Source organism: Cryptosporidium andersoni (genome assembly GCF_001865355.1).
Source record: "Cryptosporidium andersoni isolate 30847 chromosome Unknown contig_9, whole genome shotgun sequence".
NCBI lineage: Eukaryota > Apicomplexa > Conoidasida > Eucoccidiorida > Cryptosporidiidae > Cryptosporidium > Cryptosporidium andersoni.
Window position 1 is genome coordinate 110698 of NW_027122820.1, and position 19134 is coordinate 129831.

Below are 19134 nucleotides of genomic sequence, written 5' to 3' on the forward strand. Positions count from 1 at the left end.
TTTGGCGCCAATACTGTGCAAAGGTAAAAAGGTAATGATCACAAAAGTAACAAATAAAAAAGTACTTTTGGAAATTTGAGAAATTGAAACAGATAAAGATGAGATTTAAATTTGTATATAGAGACCTAAATTATTTATAAATGCAATTTCTGAGTATATATACTTTAGGAATGACTAATTACCGCTAATAATGAGACGAGACAATATATATTTGTACCATGACATCTTCAAAAAGTAAAAGAAAAAGCTTCTAGAAAACCATAAAAGAAGATTACTACATAAGAATACAGTAGGAATGAAGTGTCAGATTTTACATAGAGCCAAGTATTTGTTGAATAGAACTGAATTAAATATTTTATTTTATATCTTTGGAAATTGAGATTGCATGCATGTATTAGTGATCTATTTATATATTTCAGAATTACAGAATTACACCAATAGGAATAACAATAAGTATTATCGCTGCGCACAAAGTGGGAATTGTAATAGGAATATTTAATATGTAGAGTGGTGAAGTTAAAACGTGTAGCATCCTCATCAAAGTTTCAACAGAATCTAATAAATTTGAACAGATAGGTAATACATCAAATATATCTGGTACCCATTTCCAACATTCAACATTTAATTTATGAATACTGACCATCATATACATAATGTAGAGTTGAAAAAGGCCAAGCGAAAGTATTGCAATACGTGTAGTATCCCATAACTTTATTGTCTTAATTGGTGAATTAGATAACTCCACATACGCTAATATAATAATTAAAAATAGGAAGATCAATGCACACATATCTTTTACAATATCTAAAGGTTTCCAAAATTGTTTATATATTTTATAGGAGGATCGTCTGACATCTGCCCAAAGAAAGAAGGGATAAATTTGAGCTTCTAGTACCTGATAATAGGAAATTTCGCTATTTGCACTTATAATATCTAAATTCAAAATATTCGAATTAAAAGGTGAATAATTAAAATTATAAGACTGAATTTCATTCATTATATTCATGGAGTCAGGAGTGCAAATGTTCCCAAGTAGTTCATATGTATTGTTAGCTAATTGACTGTAGACTAATTTATCTAAATCCAGATGTGGTTTCATTAATGAATCTTTTTTTAATTTCATAATATCATTTGAGTAAAGTAATGATTCTTCAGTTAGTTCTTTCACGTTTAAATGAAGTTCTTCAGCTATATCATTAGAATCCTGAATATAATTGTAACTTTTCACTTTATATAGACTATCAGTATCGTAAAGTTTTTTTTTTTCTCCTTTGGAAATATTTGGAATATTTGTAATATCATATTCAACAGAATCTATTTTTAGTTTTCGAATACTTCTAGATTCAGTAAGACATTTCGAATTATCAGGAGACAAATGACCAGAAATCTTCAATTTTGAGCTTAAAAAATCTTTCTTTGAATTTTGGCTGGTAGAAGTTTGACTGAAGTTCGCTTTTTTAGGGGTATTCAGATTCTCTGGGTTAGATTTGTTAGATAAAGTTTGGAGCATAAGTAGTTTACTATTTCTTGCATTAGGTAAGAGTATATTCGTAGGAGTATGCAAAGCATTCTTAAATGCCAGTGATAAAGCAAAAAAGTGATACAAAACAAGAATTACACTGAATAAAGGTGCAGTTATAATGGAAAATATTTGCCAATAGTAGAGGAAAGTTAGAAAGTTGACAAATGATACAAAATATGGATGGAACAAGGTTACTTGATAAATATTGGGATATTGGAAAATATAAAGCTTTCGTTTATTGCTAGTATCACGAAATACAGCTATAACTTCATTAATCAAGCCAAACCAGCCTTTGTAACCATTAAGCATGAGTCTTTTATGCCACTCAGTTGGTATTTTCAGTGTAACAATAAATGAAAAAATGAAGCATATTATATTAATACCAAATAAGATTCTAAAACATGTATGTGAATATTTACTTGAATATTCATATTTCCGAATTTTTTGAAATAAAGGGATATGATCAGATAAACAAAAATCTAGATTTAGCTTTGATTGCCCTATGGAACTATTTTCAAGCTTGTTGATATTATATCTTGTACTTGTGGAATTATTTATATTGAAAATATGTCTAATATTACTTGGGGTTTTTGTTAGGGCATTATACAAAAAAATAGCTCTTTGAGTTGTATATATTATTTGATTGTTTGTTCGTTTCAGAAGCGTTAGTACCTCTGGTAACAAAGTACTATTCTTGCACGTGAGAAAAATATTTAATTGATGGAATATAACTTCATTAATTCTCCAACTATGAAAAGTACAAATTACTATTGCTATAATTGTAAAAAATATGAATAAGAAAACTTCTTCATATATCTTGCAAATGAAGTACCAAAGTGTTAAAGATATAATAAATAAAAGCTTTATAAATCCAATAAATGTAGTAAATTTATCTTCTTTATTAAAGGTTGGAAAATTCTCGATTTTATAAGTTGGATCAAAAAAAAAACACTTCCTTAAAGCATTAAAAAAAGCTACTTTAATGTTTTTGTCTGATGGTCTTGGTATATTACATAGTAATGCAAATCTTAAGCTCTCAGAATCTAACATATTTATATTAAAATACCATTCTGGAAAGTAGTAAAGTCTTTTTGAAACAAATAAAGCGATTTTGTAGCTGATATTAAAGTATATTGCAAAGAGACCAACAAGAGTTATTAGACACAAAACACAAAACAGTATGTCAGACTTATCCAAATTGGAACTCCATGGTAGGTTTCTAATATTTCTAATTTCATTAATGATTTTAAGCTTGATTGATATTTCTGGTTCTGAAAAGTCTTCTGTACTTGAAATTTTTCCATTAAAACATGTGCTATTTTCATAAATGTCAGAATGTGAGTATTTTGTTTCAGAAGTATGTTGGAAGTTTCCCATAGCAAATTTAGTATAACATTTATCCTTTAAATTTATATTTCTATATTCCTTTTCAACACCTCTATGTTTCAGTAAAGTTTCAGAAGATATTCCTCCAATCATTTCAAGAAATGAGTTTGGTACAAATTCAATAAGAGCGAGAATATTAAGAGATTCAGTCAAATGTATAGGAGTAAATAGCTTAATGTATTTATGTGAAAGAAATCTTTTTATGACCGGAAGTATATTTCTTTTTCCATTATATTTGTACAAAATAGTAGAAGCTCTTTCTAAGGGTGAGTATAACTCTGATGGAAATGGAGGAAAGTCTTCAGGTAGAGCTTCTAATAAGGCCAAAACCCTATCACAATCAGTTTCAGATGAATAGTCTATCCGTACTAAAACTTCACCAATTGTTTCAGGTCTTAGTTCTGCTATAGAATGAATAACATCCAAACTAGCTTCTCCAAATGGATATATGTAAGATTCACCAATTTTGGATGTATAACTAGGTGAGGTGGAGATTAGGTAAGGTGAAAATGTTGAAAATGAAATTAATAACCGTTTCTTATATAATTGTTCGCTTTTTAAGCACTGACAATCCCAATTTTTATTTCGTTCATACAATAAAGATTGTTCTTTATTTTGTGTTTCCTGAGATTCAATATTTCGTAGTTTATCTTCAATACCTTCTGCACCATAAGAATTAAAATGGAAAGTACCTAGACCCACAGCCAAGCGTAAAAGCTCTCTAATTTTCATTACTGATCTGTGTGTAGGGCCATGTCCTATAATCACTCGAATAATGTCGTTATAGTTATCTGTAATTTCTGTATACTTCCTAGTTATAAGTATTGAACTTAGAGTAGGACTTAAAATACGGAGAGGAGCACTATCTAAAGGTAGGGATATTGGAATATAAGATGCTTTGTAACTTTGAAGCTGTTTATTAACAACATGAAATTTCCATCTACCTTGAAATTGCTTTGAACTCTTTCTAGATTGTTTAGTATCATCGTAAATATTATGAGTTGAAGGTGAACTTTTAAATAAAAACCATTGTTTATTATTAATATTATCAGCTTTAGATTGTTGTCTTAAATTTGATTTATTGTATTCTTCCTTGCCATGTTCTATATCTTCTCTGTATAAAGCATCTTTCGATAAGGCGATATCATGGATCTGTTGTGTTGCCCTAATTATTCTTTCTGTCTTAATTCTCCAGTGATTTATATCTTCTACAAATTCGCTCGCATATTCTAAAGCTAGTTCTAGTAAATATGATAAAATGTGCTGAGGTAATTGCTTGAATAAGGCGAATCCAATTGGATCTAACATATCTGGATCATCCGACCATATGTTAAAAGACGAAAGAGATATATTAAAATGACTTCTAAGAAAATCTAGCAGATTTTTAAAAGCTCCAAACTGTTGCTTAGATTTAGTAAGAACCTGTAGTAATAAGGAGCTATGGGTCATTGGATCTTTGAATTTCAAGAGTCTAGTAATAAGCTTTCTTGGAAATTTAGAAGATCTGGTAATAATTAAATTTAAAGGATAAATTCCATTTTCATCTTCTTTATGAGGATTACAGCTCAAATATCCCTCCCACCTATTTTTAGTAGCTTTTTCATAAAAATCCAAAATATTTTGAACTTGGGATATATTTTCATGATAAACAGACCACCATAGTACTCCTCGACCATTTTTGTCTGTTATTTGACAAAGTGTTGCCACTTTCTTCTTTTCTTCCATATTTAGGAGCTTTTTAAGTAGTTTATTTGGAATATTAGATTGTATTGCGTGCAAAATGTGTTTAGCATCTTTCGGGATATCAATATTATTTAAAAAAAAGTAATTTTCAACTTCACAATTACTTTTAGGATGTATATAGCTAAAGTTGTCATTTAAATATTTGAAGATTTCAGGGGAATTCTTATTGTCAGAGAATTTCCCATAAGCTTCATGGTTAATTATACTTTCAATTAATTTTCTGTTGTTCCTTGCAATAGCAACATCCAATACATCCTCCTCAGAAGTTGGTGATATAAGCATTGGATCTCCACCATTATTTAATAGAAAGCTTAACATGGCCCCGTTGTGATTTTGAACAGCTAACATTAAAGGACTATAACCACTCCTAGGATCACAAATGTTTATACATGATCCATATTTTAAAAGAATTTTCACCATTTTTATGTCATTTTTCTTAACAGCATAGTAAAGAGGAATATGATTATATCTATCAACTGAATTTACTAGAAGTTGTAGGTTCTTTGGACAGTACGAGTTACGAGAAATTGTTTTATTAAAATATAAATCTCTCTCATCTAAATTATTTAATAATTCTGAATATTTATTAATTGAACCTTTAAAGTAAGAATATTTACAGAATTCACAACTTTTCGAGTCTGATAAATGTTTACAAGTATTACCACTATTAGAAGATTCCATCATATTCTTTGTAAGGGGATTTTCAAAGTATGCTTGCATAAAGTGGTTATCCAAAATTTCCGAATCATTATTATTTCTGTATAAGTTTGGAATTTCACCTTTTACTTTAGTATCATAGTCACTTTCAAGATAGTCTGAGTTATTGTTAGCTGAAACACTTAAACTAGTTTGTTTACTAGAATAAAGTGAATCCACTTTAAATTTTTCAAGTAAATGGTTAATGTAAAATTCCACAAATTCATAGTTGGATTTTCTCACTGCATTTGTAAATATTTCAGGGTATTTCTGAACCAAATCAATATTCAGACCGAATTCCATCAACTTCTTAATTAATTTTAAAGTGCCGGTTCTTTTTGTATTTACAATATTATTCAAAATTTCTATTGTATTATCATCACAAAGTGCTCTTTGTTGGATTTCAGAATTTTCTTTGTGCTTTTCAGTATTATAATCTAAGTTATATTTATTCATAAGCTTTATCGAATCTAAGGTGATTAAAATACTTTTTGTATTCATATTTCCCTCAATAAAATCAGCAATTAAGAGTAATGGATGAATATAATATGAAAGCTGATTTTGAATAAAAAGTGTTGAATTGTTTCTTTTATAATATGTTGGGCCAAGAGTATGAAAGCTAAAGTAATCTTCCGATCGTTCCGAGTTAATATTTCCACCTTCATAAGTGTTATTTAAAGTATTGTTTAATTTTCCTCTACTCTCATCATTATCTTCCATATAAACTATACTTTCAAAAAAATCGTCACGTTCCTCAATTACTCCTGTTAGTAACAGAGATTTAGATTTCTCTGAAAGTTTTCCTAGCTGTAGCAGGATTTCTGGCATTATAACTGACTTCTCTTGATTTAATCCCCAAGTATCCCTATAGAAATCATCTTCAGAGTTAGATTTTAATCCTAAAGATTTGAAGTAGTATTTTTGGTGCAGCTTTCTGCTGCTGACTCCTGGGCCATGAATGTCTGTACCAAATACATTATGAGGTAATGTGATAAATAAAATCAAATATATATAATACAAGGTAACAAACGCTATTATTTTATTTCTAGTTATTATCAATTGATACATACCATAATACATACAAATTCCTTCTGTGAGAAACAGAATACTCATTAATGGGGATAGTGAAGTGCAGAGCGCGCACAAACAAACACGGGTACCGATTATATTTAGAAACAATGTGAGTATTATTGTGAGAGTTGCTAAAGGGAAGATGTCATATATATGTACTCAAAAGAAATTAGTAGTCTTTATTTGAAACTGTTCCTTTACTAGTTTTTTTATGGTTGAAAAATAGTACTAGAGACACTATAATTCTTTTTTAAATATCCAGTTGAAGTGCACTTAACTTGATTTATTTTATCACAAGTACAAAGTTAACCATCTCTAGAATCACCAAATGATTCCACATTTGGTTGCTCTACATTAGAATTCTGGGCCTTCTTTTTGGAAACAGAGCTCAATACATCGTCAATACGTAATAGCATCAAGGTAGCCTCAACTGCAGTCTTATATACTTGCTGTTTAACGTTCAAGGTGTCCCATATACCAAGTTCAGTAACATCACAGACACTACCATTATCGCCATTAATGCCATATATAGGTTGACTATCTGTATTGGAGTTATTAAAAGACATGCAGTAGGAACGCAAAGCTGTCAAAGTTTTCATTATATTTGCACCACAGTTTTGTGCTAAAGTTCTAGGAATGACCTCTAATGCTTGAGCAAACGCTTTATACGCCCACATCTGAGTACTATCTACATTGTAAGACTGCTGATTAAGATAGCAAGAAAGGTACATTTCTGTTCCACCACCACCAGGTAGTAAAGCAGGGTCAAGTAATACGTTTCTAGCTACAGCTAAGGCATCATGCAAATTCCTCTCTAGTTCATTTAATACATCTTTAGATCCACCTCTTAATATTATAGAACAAGCCTTTGGATTTTTGGATTCAGTTAGGAAACAGAAATATTCATCACCAATTTTCTTAACTTCAAATCTTCCACATAAGGTACCAACATCATTAGTAGTAAGTTCTTCAGTACGGCTAGCTATCGTAGCACCTGTAACTCTAGCAATACGATTATTATCGCTTTTACGTACTCTTCTAATAACTGATATTCCAGCTTTAACTAAGAAATGTTGAGCTAAGTCAGAAACACCCTTTTCTGTAAATACAACATTGCAGCCTGTCGCTATAATATCTCTACACATTTCCTGAACCTCTTCTTCTTCTTGCTTAAGAAGAGTCTCCCAATCAGATTCTTTAGTTATTTCAACATTTGTTTGGCTTTCTCCCTTTTTGTATTCCAAAGTACAGTCTAATAATAGAACTTTTGGGTTAATAATAATACGTTTCATGCGAGGATGAACAATGTCTTTATTTACAACTACTCCACTTAAAACTTCACTATCTTCTATTTCACCACCAGGCACCTTTTCAATTTTTACATAACGTTTGATATCAATTTCCTTTCTTCCATCTTGTCCTATTAGAGTTACAAAGTTTGCAGCCTTTAATGCCATACTACCTACTAGATTACCCCATCTACCAGAAAATTTCGTTTTTAAACAAGAGTCAACAACACTTATCAATGAATCTTCATCGTTTATATCTATCTTAGTACTTAGGTTCTCCATATATTTTAAGGAATCTTCTAAAGCTCTTAAATAACCACTTATAATTACAGTTGGGTGTATATTTCTTTGAAGTAATGGTTCAGCACAAGCTAAGAATTCGCCTGCTAATACGACTACACTTGTCGTACCATCTCCAACTTCTTCATCAATAGTTCTTGATAGGTCAATAATTGACTTAGCACCTGGATGAGCTACGTCAACCTCACGTAGTATACTATTTCCATCATTAGTTAGAACTATGCCACCCATAGGATCCAAAAGCATTTTAAGCATCGCTTTAGGTCCAAGAGTCGTTCTTACAACATCTGCAACTGTTTTCCCGGCTTGTATATTTCTTAATTGTGCCTTCCTTCCTTGATCACGCTGTGATGGCTGTTGAACTACTAGTACTTGATTTGGAATCATGATGGGTTATGTATATATAGTAATTGAAAAAAAAACTAATTTACCAAGTCTGCAATATTTACCAATAGTACAATAACCCCACCATTAAGGGCGGACTTATTTGATACTACATAAAAAATTAGACAGCAGCTTTTCAAAGACAGTTTACTACTCTAAGCGGTTATGGATATTGGCAAGGTTGGTAACTTTTAAATTGTTACTACTGATACTTATTACTAATAATATATATCACAACAAGACCCTAACCCCTAGTTAAATTTGAGTCTAATTATTCCCTTACATAATTAGTATAATAACCTTAGATATTAATAAGAATTAAGTTCACATAGTCCCATATTTTCAGATTTAAACAAAAAAATTTAGCTTAGTAATTTCCTAGAATGAAGTACTTAACTTCTAATCTTAAATTATCTGCATGATTTTGTACACTTGTGCCTATCATCAACTACGTAACTTCAGTATAATTACTAACTTTTCAGTTGTCACTAAAGTTAAGTACTTAAGTTTTACTCCGTGTAGCGCCAGAAATATACTAAGTTTGGTACCTTAATTAGCGGGTATATAGAGACAGATTAGATACTGTTTGTAATAGTGATGCCCCACGGATAATAGTAAGTACCTGGAAACTATTGTTAGATATACATAACGAGCTTAGATTACTATAAATAAACGCAATAATATAATTTTGTATTGAAGGTTTTGTAATACTTATATTTAATTCAGGCATGGCTCAGATGTTGAGAGCTCCAATTATATTACTTCGTGAGGGAGTAGACACTTCACAAGGACGTGGACAGATATTGAGCAATATAAATGCTTGTCAAATTGTAGTAGATATAGTTCGTACAACACTTGGACCATGTGGGATGGATAAACTAATTAAAGACGGTGATTCCAATGGGGTAACTATAACGAACGATGGTGCAACTGTCTTAAACTTACTCGGAATTGTGCATCCAGCAGCTAAATTGCTAGTTGATATAGCTAGATCTCAAGATGATGAAGTTGGAGATGGTACTACGAGTGTTGTAGTTCTGGCTGGTGAGCTTTTAAAAGAAGCTAGAAGCTTTATAGAGGATGGCATGAGTCCCCAAGTTATAATATCAGGGTTTAGAAAAGCTTGTAAGATCGCTGTTGAAAGAATCAATACATTGCAAGTGAACTTGTCTGAGGAGACAAGTGAGGTGACACGCAATATGTTAATTAAGTGTGCAGAGACTACTCTTAACTCTAAGTTATTAGCCCATAATAAAACTCACTTTGCAACAATGGTTGTAGATGCAGTCTCTTATTTAGATGATGAATTGAATAAAGATTTGATAGGTATTAAAAAAGTAACTGGTGGATCAGTATTGGATAGCTTTCTATTACGTGGTGTAGCATTTAAGAAGACATTTTCATATGCTGGTTTTGAACAGCAGCCGAAACGCTTCGATAATCCGAAAATTTTACTATTGAACCTTGAACTTGAGCTCAAAGCAGAGAAAGATAATGCTGAAGTACGACTAACAGATCCATCATCATATCAAAGTATTGTAGATGCTGAATGGAAGATAATATTTGATAAGCTAGATATAATTACTGCAACTGGTGCAAATGTAGTCCTAAGCCGTCTAGCGATTGGTGATTTAGCTACGCAATATTTTGCAGAGAAACATATATTCTGTGCTGGAAGGGTTGAAGAACAGGATCTAAAAAGAACAGCATTAGCCACTGGGGCAGTTGTACAGACAACTGTTTATGGTTTGAAGGCAGATAGTGGAGTATTTGGAACTTGTTCAGTTTTTGAAGAAGTACAAATTGGAGCAGAGAGATACAATCTTTTCAATGATTGCCCTAAGACAAGATCTGCTACGATGGTTCTTCGTGGTGGTGCTCAACAGTTTATTGATGAAGCTGAGAGGTCACTAAATGATGCTATAATGGTTGTAAGAAGAGCAATGAAATCCTCTAGTATTGTTCCTGGTGGTGGAGCAATTGAAATGGCATTATCTAAGAGTTTACGTGAATATTCCAGGAGTATATCTGGTAAGGAACAACTAGTTATAAATTATTTTGCGAGAGCATTGGAATCAATACCACGTGCTTTAGCAACTAATTCTGGATTTGATCCAATTGACATACTTAATAAACTCAGGCAAAAACATGCTCAAAATGATGATGATTGCCAAAATTATGGTGTTGATTGCAATAATGGTGGAATTTGTGATTCACTAAAGTGTTTTGTATGGGAACCAACAGTTGTTAAATTAAGTGCACTTTCAAGTGCTACTGAAGCTGTATGTGCTATTTTATCAGTAGATGAGACTATTAAGAATCCATCTAGTCAGGAGGATAGAATGCAAGCTCCAATGCCTGGGATGGGAAAAGGTATGAAGTAATGTATTTTTTGTTTTTTCATTGATTAAACTGAGAAACATTAATTATATTTCAACAGTAATAAATTTTTCATATTTCTAATTTGTGTACTCCAAACTCTTATTAGTAGATATATTGCATCTTTTGGATTTTAATACACTGTTTTAATAATTACTGGGGAGTTCTGGACTATTCTGTTATTTTGAAGTTAACTTGACGAATTAGGAGTGATCTATGCACATATTCTTAAGTTATATATAAATCTGATAATTCTGTAAAGTAATATGTCCTCAAAGCTTTAAGATATTCTGTATCAGTACCTCTTCTAGCACCATATTAGGAACAAATAAGATTCTGTTGTAACTCTTACATATGCTTCACTAAGGTTACACAAGTAACGTCTGCTAAATATCGTGTTGCACATGTAGGCGCTACAAACGAAGTCCCCACGAAAGTATCAATTTACCTTCTAGTATTACCTGACAAACGAAACATATTTTTTACGAGAGTAAGAAGAGAGTTGAAGATTTAGTGAAATTTAGTTTTATATATAAAATGCTTATCAATAGTCAATATACTCTTATATTTATGCTAATATTAATGATTATCTATATATTCAATCTGCAGTCATATTCTATCTGTTTAGAATCCCAGATAAATGATGATTTAATTGTAGGAGTATCTGATAAAGTGGCTAGTGATATACTAATTAATATACCTCGATTGAGGCCACTTATTCAAACGAGAAATGAATACTTGAATGCAAATTGGAGTGATATTAATCTAGAATTAAAAAGTAATTGGCCTGTAGTATCTTTGGACTCTGCAATATTTGAGTTCCTATGTGAATTTTATCAAAGTACAGGTAGGTCACTCGATAAGTTGTTATATGATATTGAGAGGTCAAGAGATAAAAAACAAAGCAAGAATTATATTTCGACATCTATAGCTAGCGATTTAATTACTGACAATTTGGTGATAAAACTTATGGAGACACTTGTAATAAATCGATGGTACTCTCCTGCAGTAGAATCCTTAAGAAGTATTGAGAGGATACATAGAAAAGAAGTAGGAGTCAGTTGTTTGTTTTCTACAAATTCAAACACAAAGCGATCACCCACTGGGTGGGTCTTATTTACTCATAAAAGTGGTTGGTTTGATTACAAATGTAGTCCAGAGGAAGTTGATAAAGTAAACCTAGTTAATATTCTTAATACAGAAAGACTAAAGAATAAGCTTAGTTATATATCTATCCAATTATCTAATGAAGTATTTATACCAGAACATAAACTAGAATATTTTAATACCAGAAATAAAACTAAAAGAGATCATGATTTAAGTATAGTATTATATATAGATTTCTCCAATGAACATGCTACTGAACTAATGAGATCCGTTATTAATTTATGGAATAGATTAAAAGATATTGAAAATAACTTAATATTTACATCAGCTATTTTACTAATCAGACATCTTGATTTAATTAAGAGTGATGGGGAGATGGAATTTGAATATTTAACAGGATATGGAGCAATACTGAGAAAAGCTAAAAAAGACAGTATTTCAAAGTTCAATAGCTTTGTTAACAAAAGTTGCAACTCCGATATTAGTCACCAAACATTAAATAAAGTAGATGAGGAATATTGTGATTTAATGACATCTTGCGATATAGCTGTAAATATGGAGAATGTTATTGATCCGGATACAGATTTAGATGACGAATGCATTGTGGATTTGGGAGTCCAGACAATATCTCTTTCTAAGCGTTTAGAAAATCCACTAAAAGCTATGTCTTTTTTTGTTGGTAATTTTGGCACCTATCAATATGCTTTATGTAAAAGCTTGAGGACAAGGAGAACCCATGGAGCTATTGAGAAATTACATGAGTATATAACACCAGGAGCTACGATGATATCTATTAATGGACGTTTGATATCTCCTTCAGAAGCATCATTTATGAATATAGCTCCAATTATTAAGTCTATAATCTTTAGTCGTTTCAAACTTGCTTATATAAATAATATAAATCTTGATATAGTTGAAGATGTTCTATCTAACACAGGTTTAATTGATAATGAACTAATTCCATTGTTTGGGACAAATGTGACTTTAGGAGTTAAAAATGATAATTTAGTTTACATTAATATTTTAAAAGGGGATTTACTAGAAAAAGCTAGGAACTCAGAGATATTTGATAATAGTACATTGGAAGATGTAAAGATTGATGTAGATAATGATTTTTCAATTTTAGACGAAGATGGATGGGTTGGAAAGATGGAGTATACGTTAACAAAATCTAATCCTTGGGTTAAGTCATCACCTAGAACAGATTGGAGAATCCTTTATGAACTACCAAAAAGACAAAGTCATTTTTATATGGACATTGCTAATATTGGAGAAACTCAATGGGGGAAAACCCCTATGCTATTTGATGACGTCTGGTTTACAAGAGAAGAAAAAGAGTTAATAATTATGGAATTTGATGAAAAAGGACACTCTAAAATATCTAATAACTCCGAAAAATATATAAATGAAACTAAATTTGATAGTATTAGAAATCCACAGAGATTTGAAGTAGTTAGTCAGATAAAAAGACTCAATAACTCAGTTGAGTATTTGAATAACTCACAATCAGATAATTCAACATTAATAAGGCTGTACTCCCCATGGATGATGTTTTCAGTATACTTTATGTCACAAATTCGTTTTGCAGCTGAAGTTCAAAATTATTACATTTATGATATAATGATAGAACCTGAGAAGACAATGGGACAAGTGTTATACCCACTGGAGGCATTACCAAATCTTCAGGAAATGACTCCTGAATATACTGGAATTTATCCTATTAAAGCTCCTATTTTGAGTGTTATTTTGTTATGTGATCCTTTAGATATGGACTGCATGGCTACTATAATAAAATTATTAAATAAAAAGTGGCCAATTAGACTAAATGTCATGCTAGTAGATCCTGATTGGATACAAGAAAGAAAACCAGATTTTAATATTCCTTTTAACTATGAAGGAGTTAACACTGAAAAAGATTTCCAAGATAGATTTGCAGAAAATTCGTCTAAAAAATTTACTAATAGTTTTAATAATACTTCATTATGTAGTTTTTATTTTGCTAAAAATCTTGAAGATTGTCCCGAATGGATTAAGCAATCAAATATTTCAATGAACGAAAATATGGAATTAAATGCAAATTCTACAGGTATAATGGCAATAAAGTTAGCTATTTCGGAAATATTTGGATTTTTTGTTTCATCTCAGAGCATACAAGGCATGATTTTAGCTAGAGCATTTTTAGAAATGATTGCAAGGAATTTCCCACTTCTTTTAAACCCATCATTCACTCTAGGAGAGTTAAATAAATTTTTAGAATTGTTCTTCAAGCACTTTGATGCAAATGCAGATATTGATAAATTGTGGCAAATGATATATTCTAATAACCCAAATCAAGACTCATATGTGAATAAAGCATTAGCTTATTGTAGACTAAAAGGTTTTACATCTAGAGGATCTCTTGTAAATGGATATTTCATACAAATTGAGGATCTGGATATTGAACAGGTGATATATACAATTGCAAAGAGAGAACAAACTTTAATCACTCAGGGTGTTAAATCTGGAATTATAGCTACTGAAGATGATATACCTGAGTATATTTTAAAATATTCAGACTCAACCTTACCTGCAATGTTTCCCTCATTAACAAAGTCAATCAGATTAAATGATTGGCCATATTCGGGAATGAGATATGGTTGGAGTATTATCGATAAGAAATTGAACAAAGAAGATCTTAAATTAGAAGAAACTGACTACATACCTCAAGATTTATCTGAATTTAGTAATATAATTAAAGGAGATTCTGATATATTTGAAAATGTTGAAATAACAAAGGCTGATCTTTTATCCTTGAACTATACAAGATTATGGGATACAAACCCTGTATTGGACAAGAGAAAAATTAAAGCATCTCCTTTCACCACATTTATAGTATTAGTTAGAAGTAATAGTGCAGGACTATATAGTTTACAGACAGTACTAGACTACTGGATATCTACGGTATCATTATTTACTTCTATGAATAAGAGATCTTTTAGTGATTTTTTCCCAAATAGAAGGTTCTCAATATCTTTTATTAATGAATATGATCAATTTCCAATGAACTTAAAATATTTGGAGAGGGATTCAGTGCAAGATTCTAATCCTAATACCAGTGACCTCAATCAGATGAGTGTAATTAATGGTACCCATACAATATCAGCCAAATCGTTACAGCAGTGCTTTGATAGAGTTTTAGAACCTTTAAACAAAAATGATAGATTATATCCTGTTCTTCAGCATCTAAAAGTTTTAAAGACATTTACAAGTATTTTATCTAAATTGATGAATGATCCTTATTTAAAGAAATTACCAGATGACTTCCAAATACAAGATCTTTGTACAAAAATAGCCAATATGGCAGGTTTGGATATTCCAATTGAAAATATTCAAGTGGAATCTAGTAGAATAGAGGCAATTAAAAAGTTTATTAGAAAATTTTCTTCTCAAAATGATGAAACTGTCCATTCATACCCTTTCAGACAGCGTCCCAGTAGAGATAGTACTATTTTCCCAAGATATGTTTCCTATAACTTCTCTAATAGTGAAGAAAGTAAGAAGAATGAAGATCAGACAAACTATAATTCTAAAAAAACTTTCAAATCTAAGAAACCAATATTTAAAGACACTGAGCTGTCAAATAGAAAGTGTTCAGAGGTGTATTCTATAGGTATTGCAATTAATGGATTATTTATCAGAATATGTCCTCAATTATATCCTAATTACATTAGTTTAAATACACCCATAACAAGGTTTTCTCCTATTCATATAGTGCACATGAAGATTATGGAACTTGCAATAACTAGCCGATTGAGACATTTAGTAATGCTAAGCCAGTATAAGCAGCATATAAATTTAAATGATTTATCAACTTCATATAAAAGAAATATAAAAAATAGATGGGAATCTCTTTCTCCTGAAGATGTATTTTTATTAATGCAGGAAAATATTCGAGCATTAGATTACACTCAGGGAAATTCCTTCATATACTTAGAAGAACTTTACAATAAACATGATATTTCAAATAGTATTAAAACTTATCTTAAACCTCCAAAATCTAAATCAAATTCAATTAGTTTAATAAATGTTGTTGCAACTTTGGATCCTCTTACTCCTATTTCTACCAAAGTTTTGTCTCTACTTGAAATACTACATACATTATTTGAAGCCAATGTAAGAATAGTTTATAACCCAACTTTATACTATAATGGATCTATACCTATTCAAAATATGTGGTTTAGATATGTATTCAATTATCCTAGATTAGTGCAGTCTAATGAAACGAATTCAACCAGTGTAGTGAAATTATCTGATCTTTTGTATTCTTCTGATTCAGCTTCCAGTTTTATTAATGAAAAAAGTGAAGAATATGACTTTAAAAATAATACACAGTATATTGCAAAATTCAATATACATACAAAAGATCACTTAGAAATTGCTCTAGATACTCCTAAAAACTGGGTAAGTGAATTCATTCAAACAGTGGTTAGAGATATAAATATGGAAAAACAAGTAAGATTTGATGGCGATAAAGATATCAAATATAATTTCTTATCGATATCTCCATCAATATTTGCAAATATTTCTTGTCCTATACTCTTCCAGTACAAGCTCAAAGGCTTCAGGCAAAGTGGAAGTATTCACACAACTTCCGAAATGCACAATTCAAGCTTTGTTATACAGAATAAGTACCTTGATAGTAAATCAAATGATTTAGTTAGCTATAGCCTGCTTGAGTTTGGATATTTTAGTGTATTAACTAATCCTGGGATAAACTTATTTACATATAAGCTTGAGTTGGTAGATTATCTATCCAATGAATGGATTAATGATACTAATAACTCAAATGAAATTCAACAAAAGAAGGGAATTTTCCAAATAACTACAAATAATTTAATTTCATCTTCTAAACCTCTTAATATCTTTGCTAATTTTAAATATGATAGAAGTTCCAACTTTAATCAAATAATAGAGAATAATCTTAACTCAAATTCCTTCCTATATAATATAAAACAAGATATTAAAGGAGAAATTTTTATGTTAAATATTCTTTGTATCTCATACATAAACAAACATATTACAGGACAAGATTTAGAAAGATTTATCCATTCAATTTTAAATTTAAATCTTTCATATACTAATATAATTATCCATTTAGATAATAGAGAACTGGATGCTCATCTAAAAATATCTTGGCTTCCATTCTTACAAAAAAAGTATAATATTCAATTCAATATATTTGAAGTAATGTGGCCAGAGTGGTTACCACAACTACCAGAACATTTACAAACTAATATAATTGATATATTTGTTACTCTAGATACTTGGGCCCCAAGAATAGCATCTAAACTTTATATAATAGATCCTTCTTATGTTAATATCAGAAATTTTAATAAATTAGCAAGTATTAATATGGATGAATTTAGTTTTGCATTCCCTACTTGTAATTCCAATTCTAAATTTGATTCCAATAATTATTCTAAAGATAATTGGAGAGATATTTTTAAAGCAGATCATAGTTATAATTTTGAACATGCTAAAAATCATTCTAACTATTATTTGACACCTTTTGGAATAATCAATTTAAAAAAAATTAACTTCACAATACCACTATTACGTAATGCATATATTAAAACTCCATGGAGTCTTGCTCATCAACAAGTAACTATCAATTCAAAACATATCCAAATTACTCCTATTGATTTACTAGTAAATTTTGCAAGCCAATTCATTCCTGTATATCCAATTTCAGAATTAATTGTTGCCTGTTTAGAATTGTGTAACGAGGATATTCTACAAGTTGCAGATATCATAAATTTCGGCTGTGAACCAATAAAAAGTACTTATCAAATCGACTTCAAAACAGAATTACTAAATAATAGATCCCTAATTAATAACGAAAATAAATCTCTCAATTATATTAAACATGATGAACTATAGTAATCAGTTAACATAACTTTGCACCTGCAAAAATTCTATTGACATATAATGGCCCTGCTGAGCTCATCATTATAATATCTTTATATCTACATATTGAATTATTTGATACATTGTAATGTACCTGTACAGTAGAAAATGCATCTTTCCCTGCTTTACTACTTAATACAGGATCTGGACTACCAGAAAATCCTTCATATGTAATTAATTCACCAACTTTGGCACCATTTGGAACTATAATAGGTTCACATAATTTTGTATCTCCATCTAAGCTTGCGCATAATAACATACCATGAGATATTATACCTCTCATTGTTTTAGGTTTCAAATTAGCTACTACTATCACTAATTCATTGACTTTTAAAGTTAGATCATAAATACCAACTAAACCACTTAAAATAGTTCGAGGTTCCTCTTCACCTATGTCAATCTTTTCAACATATAACTTATCAGCTGATGGATGTCTTTCAACTGACAAAATTTTACCAACACGTAGTTCAATCCTACTAGGATCATCTAGTGGGCGTTCATCTGATGTATTATCTAATTTCTTTGTTTTATTAGATAACTTCTTTGTAAAAAATCGAAGATCTAAATATTCCAAATTCTCTGGACATGCTTGTCTAATTGGAGTCATTATTTGAACAGATTCAAAAAATTTTGATAATGAAGGATATTTTGGAGTATATGTAGAATCCATCTTACTCATAGATTTAAAGTAACTATGAATAGATGAATAAACTACTAGATCTAGTAATGATAAGAATCTACCAAAGAAAAAACTTTTACCATTTATTTGGTCTTCCAAATGTTGCAGTATATCATCAGATTCAGTATTAAATGAATCTCTTGATAATAATTCTAGAAATTTTGTCATTACTGGTTCCATATCTTGTTTAAAAATCTTTGGATAAATTGATCCAAGATATTTCAATATATCAACTGAATTTATCAACTTTATACCTTCAGGTTCAAGTATCAGAGTTGAAGCTATCTCATTACTATATTCAGTTCCAATTAATATTTTCTGATTAATAATATAATTAGATACTAAAATAAGTAAAGTTCCAAATGAAGTTTCTGGATTAATTGTTAATTTTATTGTCATTTTCGTCTTTTACTAAGCTTTCCTCTCATTAATTAAAATATAATTCCCGGGTAACTGCTGCAGCCAAATTTTGGCGGGATATTAACATCTTAATATTTCTGTCTCATGAGTCCTATCTTATCTATTAATAGGTAGTATAAACAAGTTTTTATTGTTTATAATAGATAAAGGAATAAAAAACTAACTGTATATCTAATAAATTTATCTATTTATCCAAATTCTTTTATAAATTA

The 19134-nt window shown here is 30.3% G+C and overlaps 5 protein-coding genes across 5 annotated transcripts; 2 read left to right on the forward strand and 3 right to left on the reverse strand.

The window, feature by feature from the left end:
- Positions 1 to 421: 421 nt before the first annotated feature.
- cand_016580 (uncharacterized protein) lies at positions 422 to 6415 on the reverse strand (the record flags this gene model as incomplete). Its single annotated transcript, XM_067211892.1, has 1 exon — positions 422 to 6415. One exon carries the CDS (start codon positions 6413 to 6415, stop codon positions 422 to 424), a length of 5994 nt encoding a protein of 1997 aa, XP_067069344.1.
- A 308-nt stretch (positions 6416 to 6723) lies between these two features.
- Positions 6724 to 8394, reverse strand: cand_016590 (T-complex protein gamma subunit; the record flags this gene model as incomplete). Its single annotated transcript, XM_067211893.1, has 1 exon — positions 6724 to 8394. One exon carries the CDS (start codon positions 8392 to 8394, stop codon positions 6724 to 6726), a length of 1671 nt encoding a protein of 556 aa, XP_067069345.1.
- Positions 8395 to 9119: 725 nt separating this feature from the next.
- On the forward strand, positions 9120 to 10775 carry cand_016600 (TCP-1 CPN60 chaperonin family protein; the record flags this gene model as incomplete). Its single annotated transcript, XM_067211894.1, has 1 exon — positions 9120 to 10775. One exon carries the CDS (start codon positions 9120 to 9122, stop codon positions 10773 to 10775), a length of 1656 nt encoding a protein of 551 aa, XP_067069346.1.
- Positions 10776 to 11307: 532 nt separating this feature from the next.
- Positions 11308 to 17796, forward strand: cand_016610 (uncharacterized protein; the record flags this gene model as incomplete). Its single annotated transcript, XM_067211895.1, has 1 exon — positions 11308 to 17796. The coding sequence occupies one exon, from the start codon at positions 11308 to 11310 to the stop codon at positions 17794 to 17796; it is 6489 nt and encodes a 2162-aa protein (XP_067069347.1).
- Positions 17797 to 17803: 7 nt separating this feature from the next.
- cand_016620 (uncharacterized protein) lies at positions 17804 to 18901 on the reverse strand (the record flags this gene model as incomplete). Its single annotated transcript, XM_067211896.1, has 1 exon — positions 17804 to 18901. The coding sequence occupies one exon, from the start codon at positions 18899 to 18901 to the stop codon at positions 17804 to 17806; it is 1098 nt and encodes a 365-aa protein (XP_067069348.1).
- Positions 18902 to 19134: the final 233 nt, after the last annotated feature.